The sequence below is a fragment of the Opisthorchis viverrini genome (assembly GCF_000715545.1).
Source record: "Opisthorchis viverrini unplaced genomic scaffold opera_v5_9, whole genome shotgun sequence".
NCBI lineage: Eukaryota > Metazoa > Platyhelminthes > Trematoda > Opisthorchiida > Opisthorchiidae > Opisthorchis > Opisthorchis viverrini.
In genome coordinates, this window is record NW_008751665.1 from 4,162,353 (window position 1) to 4,177,528 (window position 15,176).

Here is a 15,176-nt window from a genome sequence, read left to right on the forward strand (position 1 = left end):
ACCAACGCAGCTTCTGGTGTTGGACACATTCCTCAATGGAAGTACCCGTTACACAACCGAAAGCGCGCTTTCTAACTACCTCATTACGGATTCGCCGACACCAACCCACAAGAACTGTGGTTCTGAGAAAACGTTTGTCGAACACATGAAGACGTCTCAGTTCCGCTGCTCGAATAGGCCAAGTCTCACAGCCATATAACACAACAGCCCATACTGTAGCTTGATGCACGCGGTCTTTGAGATTCAGGGATGGGCCATTCTGACGCCATAGGTGTCTCAAATTAGCTGGCACTAGGAATCTTTTTGGTTCCTTTTTGCTCCTTCACTGGTTGTGGGACGGGGTGTTACTATGAGTAGGCTTCACTTTTCTGACAACCCTGTTGTTGTCCGTAATACTGCTGCTGTGGCGTTTGTTCCAACTGAAATTATGCTGATAGGTATCTGCTCAGTTCACCTGGAGCACTCTGTTCGGGGTTAATTTCATTTTGACTGAAATAACAAGAGCGAAATAGCCCATGGAAGTAGTTACGAGCTGACTGGTTTTCGTTCGCCTCAGTAATGGTTGTTCCAAGATTTCATGACCATAAGGAATAGCTTTGTCTACTCAATATGACCTACAACATTCGAAATAATAAAGAGTCCAAATGTGGAGGAAGTAAACGGTCCCATCTGGAATAATACGATTGCTTTCATCGTTTCTCACAATAATTTACTCGTTAATATAAACTAGGGGTTCGGCTGGCACAAAGTGAATTTTGTTTGGTTTAAGCGGAACATAAGGCCGACAAAAACTCGGGGACGTCCTGATGAATCAGAAGGGTAGCATAATCGTTATTGGGCTGTCAAAGAATTTTTCAGCAACTTTATGAGTAGTACGCTATCTTCCAGAATAAAACTATCAGTTACTTCTCTACTAACACATCTACACACTGATCTGAACAGCTCGAGGAAGAACGGTTCCCATTAAGAAGTAGGTTGAAGCACATAAAATTGACAGGGATGATAAATATACACCTGTGAAGATGACATGGGACAAGCAACAAAACTAAATCTCCTCAACACCCCCATGCTCTCCGCCTTAAGTAAATAGTAGAGCTACTCGGATGAATAGCACTTTCCGAGTTAGTGTTGAGCACTTTTACCAGATGGTACTAATTCTTTTCGACATTGGCTCACCAACGAAATCTTGTGCACTTACAGTGTGTGGGCGCTGTACTGTCCACGTTTTTTTCCAAATATGAGTGAGAATGAAGGAAACAACCTTCTTTTCGCTTTTTTAAGTCATTGAGGCGATTGGAATTGCATAGAAAAGTAGTTATGCTGAACCTGACATTCCACGTCAGCCAGCTATCCAACTTTAAAATGCGGCAGTTTATTGAAGATGGTTTTGAGCCAGTAGGAAGGCAGATTGTGCAGTTTCGTGGAACCGCAAATGTAGGTAGTCTGATTGGGCCGACGAATTTAACAACAATGCTAGGTTAGCGATGCAGGATGCATGGTACCCACTTCACTTTCAACAGGGATTCGGTAGACTGGGGATAAAAATCCAGAGGATGTGAGTCACCGAACAGAATTGTGGCAGGGTGTTCCACCGAAATTAGAATAGGGTTCCTCGTGGGAGGTATAAACTGAAGCATCTGGGGCACAACTGGACACGGTCGAAATGAGTGGCTTCAGCATGGGAAACGAATCTATACTTTTCCGCTTGGTGTGCGATACAGCAAGTATAAAAGCCGTGACCAATGAATGGCCTTCATCTTGTTCTAGCAAACTTTTCCCACATCAGAAGTGTGTTTCTCTTATTCACCGCCACAATGACATCAGATCTAATGGTAGTTTTATCCTGACGCGGATTCCTCTGGGTCTTTGGTTGCCTTTTGCGAGTACTGGTCACCAAGAGTAGCGTTGAAAGTCATCTCTAAGCTGACATATTTTGGGTGTCAAGCTTCCAAGTACATCCTAGGAGGCACGGGATCTGAAGTACTATTGCTATAAGCATGTCACAATCGGATATCTGTTACTCCTGAGTCATATCGATCGATGAATACGGGGAGTTGAGAGCTACTCGAAGCATCAGTGGGTTCGATCAAGTACCACTATGTTCCACCGGAATATTTTCTCCTCGGCGCCAAAGCACTTGTTAGAAGGCTGATATTGTCAAACCGGTGAATTTATGCAGCAGAATTTTCGTGCAATTCCTAGCACAGGCTCGCTACTGATATCGTTTGTTAGAAAGTACTTCTCATCCATCCGTTGAATAACTAGCTACTTATTAGGTAAATCAAGTGTCTGCCTCATTTTCCCCCGCTGTACTTGTTGAACAATCCAGGTGAGACTGAAAATGACGCTTCACGTTTTTGGAAATGGCAAACCTACACACGTTTGTTGTTACCTTGTCTAACGTCGCGGACAAAGCATTTAGCTGCATCATTGTTGTGCCTTCCAAAACAGCATTGCTGCTCTCTTGATTTTACACACTACTCACTAGATTGCCAAACGCGCTTCGATAGGTTACGATCGGTTTCACCCTTCGTGGAGATCACCAACATGAGGTGGCCCCTGCACAATACATTTACTTAAAGAATAGCATAAACGAGAGATTTGGGTGTAGATCAGGCATGCCGTAAAACAAGTGTATTTTACCTCTTTTTCTGCTTTGTCACTGATAATGCGACATTCACCCTTCAGCTTTCTTTTTCCGATTACCTTTGAGAAATGATATAGAGCAGCTTTCATGTGCGCAAAGATGAGAAGGAGATGAGACGAAGACGGGCGCAATAAACGAGAAGTAGGTTAACGGCTGAAGTATTTCAAGTTGATATCTACAGCGCAACCATGGAGTGGAGACGGCAGGCCTACTCCATATGTGACAAGATTCCGTCCGCGAAGCAGTCGACTGCGATGGATGTGATAAGTGGCTCTTTATCGTTAAAGGAAATGGGGTCACTCAATCCACTGTGACTCTCAGTATGCAGTAGTGATATGGGCAACGAGATCAGTGAAGATCACAGTCACTTTGCGATCGTACCGTCGTGGCGAATTACTTCACCCAAGACCCATAATGAAGAGAAGAAAGATGGAGTGGGTAGACAGAGCTCAGTTGTGGCAAACCACAAAGTGCCTGTGCCTCCAATACCCAGCTAGACGGACTTTGATAACATGAACACCAACTATCACCTCTCATAATTTAAAATGTCTCACCAGGAAAGGCTGACAACTAAACAAAATCCAGACGTTTTGTTACAACTTCCCGTTTCCGGATATGTTTGTCTCACTTGTGGACTTGCTCCACTCTCGTTCAGGCGCGATTGAAAACCATGTCGTCGGCATAGAAAAACTAGGAATGCGTCGCACCTGATCATACCATCGTAGTCTGCAGTACTGGATGCACCCGTAGATGAAGTACCTGTGGCTTTAGTTTTCAATGCATTCTCATTGCATATGAATTGTCAAACTTATGTAAGCCTTTAACTGTGACACACATGAACTGTAGGTAATTCCCTATGCATTGCAACCTCCCCCCTTCGCGAGATGATTAACCATTCGAATGGTTCATTGTAACGCACCTATCGGACTCCACTTACAAAAATATAATTGACTGGTACTGATGGTGATCTATCTGACAAACCCGATCAATTTACGCAGGGGAATATCCAGTGAGTTCTGTTATTTTTAAAATGTCTCACGGCTAGTAAATCAAGTAGCTAAAAGGACGATGAAACAGTGCACCACACTTACTCTGCCACCACGCAGTGTGACTTGGACGGTTCCGTTCATTTTCGGCCACCGGTTTTCGTTGCCACCGAAGAACTGGTTCACTGATGGATGCCGTAGAGAATATGTGTGTTTCCCGGCTCCGAGCAGCGTTTTCAAATGCTTCATCTAGCCGCAGTCGTGCACGTGGTGGTACATTCACTTTTACCGCGATTTGTTTAGGCCTCGCTGGTCTGGCAGTCGAACACGCTGTTCTAGGTCTGACTTCAGATCGCAGGTTATCCCGGGATTCTCGTAAGTTAATAAAAATATCTAAGAGAGTTGAAGATTTAGAAATTATTCTTGTTACTTTGAGCCTGCCAACTCAACAGATGATAATGACAAGAAGAGAAAAATCATGGTGCGTTATACCCTCGGGTACCTTTGCTTATCGACAGAAATCGTAAGTTCTATCGCCAGAAAACAAAACCCTGTGCGCATATTGAAAAGGGGCAACGTATCAAGGACACTTTCAGGATGGATGGGTGTTTTTCTATTTGTAAATGCAGCTTGGTTAAAACAATGGGTCACAAAAAATTAAACACCTGCAACCTCGTAGAATTCCAGAACCAGGGAAATTATAGGAACGAAGCTTCTAGGATAAGGCAACCTAAAGCGAATAACCCTTATCCAAATTATATTAAACATAAAATCATTCTTTTTATGCTTTTTCGAAAGAGGGACGTTTTCACACTGTCATCATTGAGTGATATTAGCAACAAAACATCAAAATGAACAGCCACTCTGGGTTGCAGCTATCTTTGTGCGCAACACAAAACAAATCGAACCAGATCATCAAAAGGACTTGTGGTTCTGTCACTCAGGTCGCAGATAAGGTAAGTGTCACTTGAAGTTATGCTTATCTTGGAAGAACAAACTACTTCCTCCTCCAAAGAGCTGTGTGCATGTGCAACGGCACTCCTAAAGCCGACATCCACACTCACACGTTTTGTCCATACCCGAAACGCGGCATGATCAAATGAAAAACAAGGCATTTGGCTGTCGCCTAGTCATTGATACTTGCGTAGTTATAACCTACTCCTTACCTTCAGAACAGTATTGTCTGTGGAGGTAAAACATTAAGCTTTGTGAGTACACAAAGATATGTCCACTTAAAATAGTCATCTAGCCATAAACAAACCCATAACCGCCTCACAATATACCCAAAACGCCTGTTTAGCTTATCTTTGACCTCGCACCAAGTTTTGATTTGAATACTGAATCTGTGGGTACCGCACAAGAACTAACTCTCCAACACAGGTTAATCCAACACATACTGGCTAGTAAAGCGTCTTTCGGTGGCCATATTTAACTCCGCTTGTCCTCCCGAAGCAAAAGTACCCCCATGGAGGAACAAAAGTATCCGTAGCCTATCATATTCTTCGGAGAAATACCAGCTCTTGGTTAGATAACGTAACGCTTGAAGCAAAATACTAGTCGCCCAATCATTGTCGTGTACTTAAGAAACACATGCGCCTACAAACTGATCAGAACCACCTGATATTGGAACACCGCCTTTGAGGGAATTTTTTCATAGAGCTATCTCGTCTTATTGCAACAAAGCTCTGTAGATTCCACAGCCAAATAGAAATTCAGCGTCTTCAAGCAAAACAAAAGTTTCGACCGTTTTCTACTCGTACTAACTAAGCATATAGACTTTGGGGAGAATTCAGTAGGTGATGGCTCCAGCCGTCGACCAGCTCCTTGACCAGATTGTACTTAGACAGCGTATGAATTCACACGTCCATTAATCCACCAAGTGTTCACAAACTCACTTTCTGCCCGAGCGATACCTTCTCGGGTGAAAGGTTTGCAAGACTTGTGAGTTCTTCCATTCCGTGAGTTATTTAGACATTGTTGATGGTATGGGAAGATTTATAAATTTTCAGGCTGGTTATTGTTGTTTTCGTAAAGCCAGTCTGTGTCAAAAAGCCGAGAAATCATTCAGAGCTGTACACTTCCAGCTCTGCTTCATATCATGAAAAACTTTTAATCCGTTTTGAAAAAAACAGTCATTTCGAAGGATCCATTTTAGTTCACATTAAAATCTGGTTTGATTCTGATCCTCAATAAACTCTTACTCCATAGTTTGAAAGGTAATACCTTAGAAAATGGATTTTCAGTGAGTAGGAAAACAAACTCTGTCTTTGTGCAACGTTCATAAAAAAGTTCAAAGGTCAGAAGGACAAAGTCAACAAGCACGTAATCGTGGTTTTTTGTTTTGTGCATCGTCCGATAATGACACCAAAAACAGTGTTGTTGGCTATCTCATACACATAAAGACCTTGCCTATGAAAACTAGTTACAACTGTGGTTTCGACTCCTTCTGACTTCAACTCAGGTGTTTGCTTCTTCTCCTTCTGCATCAAAAGTCTACAGGCGAAAACATTCCCAGTAGTTTGCATTGAGCAAACCCGAGAACGAGCTTTAGGGTAGAAGCTCACCAGTATCTGTCACGGCCATGAGCAACTTGTTTTAACACAGGAGGATTTTTTGCACCAACCTTCCCCAATTTATTGTACTCCCGAAGATTTTCATCGCTAAAATAAAGCAAAAAATTTGAAGAAAACATTGTTGGCCACAAAAGACAATAAACGGTTTCACTAAGATTTTATGTAAAGCAGCAGAAATGTTCTTAAATATACAAAATATTAGCAGTTCAACGGATTTTCCGAGATAGATCAACTCTGATCTTACTAAATATAATCAACATGCATGCTGCCATACGTCTATGGAGGCGAATAAAAGACGAAATTTCTCAAGAAGAGATTTAAAGAGTACCCAAACAGCCCAAAAATATCTCCGGCTTTTCAAGATAAGATCAATCTGTCAGTCAATTTTATACATTATTCTTGGGCAGAAAACTCGGTTAGCACCCTCTGGGTTGAGGATCATGCAGGATTGCGCTGAATGTTTAGGTGTTTTGTAAAACCAAGCACAAGGAGGGTGCATACTTCCGAGTTATACATAATATTTTAATGTCATTAGATACCAAGAGAGAGATTGACTAATCGTGAACAGTCAATGCTGTAATAACCCTCACCGGTGTGTTTCGACTTAACGGGTTGAGAGGGAGGATCAGTAGCATGTGATGGTGGATTGATCATTTTAAAGTTACGTGCAAAAGCTTCGTTAAGAATGAATCAAAAGCAGCTTTTCATAGGGTGTATTAAAAACAATAAAATGAGAATGTATTGATTAGGAGTACTTAAGCATAGCCAGAAACTTGACTAGGGTGTAGATTCTTTTTATGAATATTGTGCCAAACCATCCAAAGATGACAGTTTGAAAACACTTGAAATCTGAAAGACGTTCAAAGAAACCGTATGAAGGGACATGCCTGCTAAAGGGTTCTCTAAGTGGGCTCGAGTTTACAGGCATTTGGCTCTGGATAAGCAGAAAACCACGACCAATGCTGGGATGAAGTTGATGCGGACAATGCAAAGTCATCTACGCCTACAGATATTTTAAGGTAAGATTCATTGCTGGAAGGTTATGTTCATATGAAACAACTAGTCTTTCGTCATAATAGGAGTGTTTAAATTACTGATGGGAATAAATTTATGGTAAAAAGCGGACAGCAGTCTCAGTCAAACTATCTTATTCAAGTAACTGACACGGTTAGTCTTGTAGTGTCTGTAATCCGTTGTCACATTTACCATTCTTCCTGAACTTAAACCACACCTTGTAACTGTCGTTCACATTGCATCATGACGTTTGTTTTTATGTTACGAATACACAATTTTCCGGTGCGACTTGCTGACTTCTTGCTCAGCGAGTGTATTTACGCTCCGTTGAACTGTTTGTTGACTGCTGAACCAGNGAACCAGTAAGACCTGATCTCTGTGTTTACGTCGACTGTTGAACGTCACAATAAATTCCTGTGACATTTTCAGCCGTGAATAATTTTCCTGACGTGGAATATATCACGCAAGCTGAACCATCGGGGAAAATCCAACTAGTGAATATTTCCTTTCACAGCCAGTTACTGCATTTGGATCGGTGTAGTGAACTATTGAATCTACACATTCATTAGTCCTCATTTGACTACTCATTCCTTTCCTATTGTGATTTTGTGATTTTGTATTAGTTACTGTGCTTGTTAATTTATCCGAACACGCTGATAAGGTCTTAGTCCGCTACATTCTAAAGTAATGAAGTGCTTCCTCCTCCAAAGTGGTTTCTAGTGGGTTTGGACCGTATTATCCATTGATTACATGATGGATTGTTATACAGTAAGTAAACTGGTTAATTTTGGGCTGATAAGAAGGCTGTTGAGGAGTTTAAGCGCAAGAAGAGCAGATGATTGTCAGGGGTACGATGGACTTGAGGTGCTTCTGGTGATATATTTGTGTTTGTCCTAAAAAGCAGGGATAAATGTAGCGATCCTGTATGAGGCAAGAAAACTTTTTGGTTATATCTTTTAATTCTTAATCTTGCTCCGGATGTTTGTGTTTGATATAGCTAATTTTTGAAGAGTCTTTTCAGGCTAGGTGATTTTTTTAGTGTAGGAAAAGGTAGTTTTTGAAGCTGGTTAGGTTTTTTGAAGCTAAGGGTGTGAATTCTGGGTTAAGTTTGACATCGTGTCCTCTGAAATTCATTGGCTGGTCAAAACTGCACCGGCAGATACTTTTTGCTTTTGATAGACCGTTTGCGAATAAGGCACCGCTATTTTTATCCCAACGCTAGTAAAGCAACCCCACACACTGTGATTTACATTGTGACGCCAAGGAGAGTGAGGGCGGTGTACTGAAGACTGACTTAGATTCCGTGGACAGCGCTCAAGGATTTTGCTTCACCAGACTAGCCTCCTAAATTCCTTCGTTTAGGAGTTTTCATGGGGCTTTCCCCCTAATAAGCAATTATATCGCTCAACTTCAAGGCTGTCCGTAGACCTTAGTCAGCAGGAGAAGACTGGAAACCCTTTCTGACCTTCACATAAAGATGTGACGCCTTCCGTATTTACGTAACCCATTTATTTATACTTAGAAGTGCACGTGTAACAACCACAGAGCATTTTATATCCAATTTGTTAATGCGTAGAACATTGGCTTCACATTCAAAATCACGGGTGATGTTGAAGCAAAATATCCAAGTCCAATTTCCGCTACTTATGGTTCAAATACACACGTATAATCAGATCTAAAGGAGAGTGTTTATCGGAATTGAGTGCAAAATTTACAGTTTTACAGCTGCAAGAATTGTCGAATTTGGTTTGCAGAACTGAAAACTCCACGAGTCTTTATATCAACTGACGCAAAAGATTAGTTACAACGTTAGCATGAAACGGCCCATTGTTGAGGTAAGCGGTACTTCACTAAAGAAAAGCATCCAAGATTGCCGGTTGCAGAATCATGTGTACCAGTAACCAAATGCCAAGAGCGGTAGTGTTTTCCGTGTATTGTGGAGACAAACACACAGTTTTCGCGCAAATATATAAGATGGCTTGATGGGTGAATATGACCATTCACTAAGTCCGTTCTGTCCAGTCAGTGGCAACAACTTTCCTGCCGTCAACATTTTTACACCCACTTCACTAATCGCGTACTGCTAGACTAAGCTCTGCTCACGCAACTGCTATTCGAATCATGTGACACCAGTTGTGACATTGGAGAGGCATTGTTTGCCGCACTTGTACTTTACATATCTGGATGCTTCCTGACAGCTTTCAATTCCTCTGCCGATGTCCACCTTACAAAAGGCTACTCTTATAAACTTTCGCGAGCTCAGCTGTAGACAGTGAATAATTTGGCTAATAAAATTTATTACTGTAGCACCTGTAAACTGATATCTTTTATGCTAAATATCATCTCCTAACTTTCTATGGATATTTGTCACATTACTATACGAAATATTGTTTGACTGAAATACAACAACAACCGCCTGCTTTTTGAATACAATGTGACTTGAAGCTTTTTATAAGTGGTTGTTGCTGTGACTGCCAGTTGGCTATCATTGACTGCTACTAGCTCTAAACGTGAACTAAAATTTTAGCTAAAAAGAACTGGACTCGTCTATTTACATCTGTGAATTAATAGTGCGGTCGTTAAAGATCTGGAATACCGGGAAAGTAAGCTCCTCTTTTTTGTGTGGTGGTTAAACGGAATACGGAACTGCGCAATTTCCTATTGTGACTTTGAGTCAAGATTAATTTGGATTTTTCTCCTTGTGACACTGTATCTGACTTACACTTGTAATTGGTTCTTCTCACTAGAGACTTCATAGGGACGTTTGCCGTCAGTGGTGGTATTTTCATCCAGATTTTTTGGCTGGATTTTATAGGTTTGTGCAACTCAAACGTTTGTCGTGGAAAAACTGTATTTACTTCTTATTCATTTATTTATTTGTTCATTTTTGTAAATTCACATGTTTTTGTACCTATTGATGATGACGACGATGAGTGGCGTTAAGCAAAAGGTAACTAAACACTAAATATAATCCCCCATCTCTCATCTAGCAGAGACGCAATTCACAACACGAACACCTGACGGTCATACATTCCAGTAGCGCTTCATAACGGCAGGCTCCAATTAAATTGTGGCCTTTCTCTTCTTCGATGACTTCTCAAATTGCAAAATGATGCGAAGAATTTCACTTTCAAAACTGGAATATTCGTTCAATAAATATGGCCTATCGATGGCAGAAATTTAAGGGCATTGTGCGATTTTCCCATCCTTATTATGGTTCGTGATTCGCAGAATTTATTCGGGAAACGATGTACCGATCGATTACACAGACAACATGTGAAGTGTTAGTATTCGTGGATGGCTTGATATTCCTGGGCTTGCTTTTCCTCAGTGTTCGGAATGTTGCAAGTTCCCAAAAGACTTCTTCGGCTTCAACTCGCTGAGTCAAACGCGTTGTCAACTCAGGAGCAATTCAACTGGTTAACTTCCGTACCCCGATTTAATTCGGTGGAATATTGCAAGTGTTTTTATCAATCTAAGGACAAGCAGTTGACGGTCTGCCAACTGTGTGTATGACCGGTGAAGGCGTTCTGCCGTTATGTCGTAGGCGCATACGATAACAGAGGCAATAAAACTTGGTAAGATTGGCTTGTGGAGCTCGCACGAAGGTCCTCTTCTGCTTCTCTTGTTATTTGGAAACAGAAAACAATGAATATCACTATTACCACAACTTTTCGGATTTTCATTTTTGTGACCTATGAGGAGTTCATGATGGACTTGGTAGGATTTTAATTACACACATAACCTTACTTTGGTTTATGTGCACTGCGTTTTTCAGTGTTCTCTCCAGTTGCACTCCGTCTTTGCCTAAGGTGTAACGTACTTTTTTTAACTGCATATGATGCGAGTGTTGCTGACACAAATAAGTGACACCTAAAGCGGTATCCAGCGACTGTGCAACTATACAGTCGTAAAAGAGGTATTTATTGTGCAGGTCCAATTTGTATGAGACGGGTTGCGGTATAGCATCAGCCGATAACAATGCTTATTTCGCATTATATTTGAACTTTGTTCGTTTACATGAGGTGCAGATATTCCAACGCTATGGGTTGACTTCGTCACAGGAAACTTCAGAAATAACAGTTTAGTACGCGACTTCAAAGATTTTCAACCTCTGAGCAGTGGCTTAGAGTTTATTGGTGGATGCTGCATGGTTTACTTCATTCTACTTCGCAACCAACCTGAGGGAATTGTTGAGAAATAGTGGACACTTTTAACCACCGCGGTATTTGACATTATTGAGCATGGAAACGAATGGCCTTTGGCTAAGTGAATTAAAACATATATTTTCGGAATTGCACACAGGATCGACGCTTACGCTCATAATCCTTGGTTCTGGTTTTTTGTCACTAGTCGCTTTCAATTTACCCAAGCCCTGGGCTAGACGCACACCCAAAATTTCTCTGAAACCGAGGTTCGAAGGAGGAAAACTTTAACATAATGTTTTAAAATTTGATGGTAATTTTTCGGGCGTATGAGATCTTCCCAAACGGCCGCAGTTTTGTTGAAAGTTGTTTAAATCTACTCAATCCCCACGATATTCAAGGCCCGCAATATTCATATTTTAAATGGCTGCTGTGGCTGAGCACGTGAATGCGGAGGATTATTTTGTGGAGAATTTAGCTCGTCAAAGTTTTTTCTAATTCACTGCATTTCGGGTCGCTTTGAAAGGGTACCAGGCGAAATATTACGTTGTTTTCGTCAGTGTATACGCCAAAAAGAGCAGCAATTCGCTACTTTTGTATGAAAAAGCCTTCTATCGTTGCAGCAGACATCCCTGCAGACGAAGCAGAAGCCGTGGAATTCGTCGCACCTACTAAGTTCATGGTTGACTGGTATACGTTGTAGCACACGTCGTACTGATTGTCCGGCAAGGTTCCACGTTCGCCGGTACCATGACTGCTTGAGGGTTACTTCCTACTACCTGGAGCACAACCATCCACGCAGCAAGTTTATTTTTGACAGGCTCCCCATCAACCAGCGATTGACAAATGATGAATTAAAGGAGTGTTCTACCCTTTTGAAATACGGTGCTCCGTCATCGGAAATTCGGCAATACGTCGCCGACCACTTTGGAAGGGATTTTAGATGACATGTGGTCCATTCTAGCCAAGTTTCGAGAGTGCGGTGTCGTGCTGCTGGTGGAGTCGGAGGGTGGCAGATATGGTCAGTTGTGCTTTTCTCGAACGCAGCAGATAGCACTCTCTAGACTTTTCCCGGACGTTGTAAACGTTGATGCTACACACGGTACTAACCGTCCTGGGTAAATAAATTTCGAGCGCCTGACGTTCGCTTGACGTTCAACCACGGGGAACAGGGGGTACAAGCATATATAAACATCACATGGTGGTAGTCACTGGGGAGGGCGATCAATCTCATCTGTCCGGTATTCAGGGATGTCTTCATTTTCTACCATCGTTACCGCCGCCGCTTCTGAAAGTAGACAAAAGAGATTGTGATTAACGAGGGCGCGCAGTTCGACATCCATCGGCACATTACACAGGCCCCCCTCGCAGCAAGGCGCTGTCCACGGCGCTGCCAGATATCATCTGCGCCGATTTGAGATGGTTTACATGCACAACAGTTGACCAATTAGGCTTTCCAGGGTGGACAAGTCGATATGTTACGTCGGTGATGGCTTGCTCTATCGTATACGATCCCTTCCAAGCCCCATGGAACTTAGACGGTATGCCAACAGGTGGAACGAGTTCATACAACCAAACCCTGTCGCCAGGGTTGAACAACCTACCTTGCGCAGTTTTATCGTAGTACTCTTTCTGGTATCTCTGAGCGGCACGCAAGTGTTGTCCAGCCAATTCATGGCTGCGAACGAGACCGGCCTGCATGCGTCGCACGAACACTGAAGAATACAACGCCTCTGGAGCCGGGATAGGTAGGATTGTATCGGAAGGTAGTCGCATCTCCCGGCCTGTCGTCATAAAGGGGTCTGTCCGATAGACGCCTGGATAATAGCGTGGTAAGCCAGTAGACAACGTGGTAGTGCAACATCCCGCTGCTCGAATGTCTCATGGTTGATAAAGGCTTTCAGCAACCCTTTCAAAGTTCGATTTGTGCCCTCCACCATGCCATTGCCCTAGGGGTGGTGCGCCGTAGTGCGAGTCTTTTTTTGTGTTCAGTATGTGGCACAACACTTTGAATAAGACGCTTTCGAAGTTCGAGCCTTGGTCAGTTTGTATTCGGTAGGGTACACCCCAACGCGCGGTCCATTCGGTGAAGAGCGTTTTGGCCACTGTCCAGGCATCCATCTTTGGAATCGGAATAGCCTCGCACCACTTGGTGAAATGATCGGCCATCACCAGGAGGTACATACTGCCTCGGTCCGTTCTAGGCAACGGCCCGATGATATCCACACCAACCAATTCGTTTGGGAACCCCGCCTTTATCGTTTGTAGTGGTGCCGGGGCACTTAGTCTTCCGTCCCTTACTTGGCCACACTCTGTGCACGATTGACAGAATAGCGCAATATCACGCCGCATATGTGCCCACCAAAATTTGCGATGTGCTGACTCTTCCTGTATGTTCTGTCCAGCATGGCCTAATTCTTGTCTTCCGTCACTTGGCCACACTCTGTGCACGATTGACAGAATAGCGCAATATCACGCCGCATATGTGCCCACCAAAATTTGCGATGTGCGTGCTCTTCCTGTATGTTCTGTCCAGCATGGCCTAATTCTTCATGAAGTCGCTTCAAGACTGTTTCAACTGCGCTGCTTGGTACCACAATACGACGCAAGTAAGTAGGACCTTTTTGGTAGTAAAGGACACCATCCGTCACACGCAGCTGAGACCAAAGGGCCTAAAGACAACGCGTCGGGTAGCTCGAACCCGCGATTTCGTTACTGGATGGTCGGTGTTGGTTGTGGAATAATCGCTCATATAGGAGTTTCATTTCGGGGTCTGAGGATTGAACCGCGGCCCATTCCTCAATTTTCCGGTGCATGTAACGACATCGATGAGACGTAAGAAACGGAACATGATGGACAATCACCATGATCGCGGGTTGGTCGGCGGGACAAGGCATCTGCATTCCCGTGTTGTTTACCTGCTCGATGCTGGCTCTGGAAATCGTACTCTTGCAGGTACTCCTGCCATCGGGTTATTTATCCTTCGGGATCGCGGAAGTTTTGTAAACACAGTAGCGATTTGTGATCGGTTCGGACCAAAAACTTGCGACCAATAAGGTAGTGGCGGAATTCACGCATGAAGTTTACAGGTGCTAACATTTCCTTGCGTGTCGTACAGTATCGCTCCTCTCGATGTGAGAGACTTCGGCTGGCATATGCGATTACTCTTTCCATGATGTCACCTGAGCGTTGAGACAGCACCGCACCAATCGCGTTCTCGCTTGCATCCGTATCGAGGATAAAGGTGCCGGCAGATGGCGAGATATCCGGATAGGTCAAAACAGGTGTGGAACACAGGCAATCGCGGAGCCGCTCGAATGCTTTGGTTTGTTCTTCAGATCAAACGAAAGGAGTGTTATTTGCAGGAGAGATGTGAGTGGAGTAGCGATCTTAGCGAATCCAGCTACGAAGCGGCGATATGATGCCAGTCACATGAAGCTGCGGACCTCAATAGCTGATTTGGGGGTTGGCCATGTCTTGACTTTCTCAATCTTGGCGGAGTCACGCCGAGATTACATGCTTGAGGTAGCTCACTTCTCGTTGGAGGAACGCACATTTCGACGGTTTCAGTTTCAGTCCGAGTTGATTGAATCGGATCAAAACAAGTCTTAGGTTGGTGTTGTGGTCCGAAACTGTTTTACCGTGTACAATAATGTCATCTAGGTAACCTAGGCGCTTATCCGGAACTAGTCCGTGTAGAGCTGAGTACATTAGGCGCTGGAGTGTGGCTGGAGCGTTGGTCAATCGGAACGGCATGGCTTGAAACTCATTTAAACCCGATAGAATCGCAAAAGCGGTCTTGCAACGGTCA

The 15,176-nt window shown here is 43.2% G+C and overlaps 1 protein-coding gene across 1 annotated transcript in view; it reads right to left on the minus strand.

Moving 5' to 3' along the window:
• The window catches only part of T265_12671 (hypothetical protein), a gene marked incomplete at both ends in the record, with an annotated part of 7,038 nt that extends 3,014 nt beyond the window's left edge, over positions 1-4,024 (minus strand). The window contains 2 exons of the mRNA XM_009164853.1: positions 3-285; positions 3,739-4,024. Coding sequence (XP_009163117.1) covers positions 3-285; positions 3,739-4,024 — 569 coding nt within the window. The remainder of the gene's footprint in view (positions 1-2; positions 286-3,738) is intronic.
• Between the last annotated feature and the right edge of the window lie 11,152 nt (positions 4,025-15,176).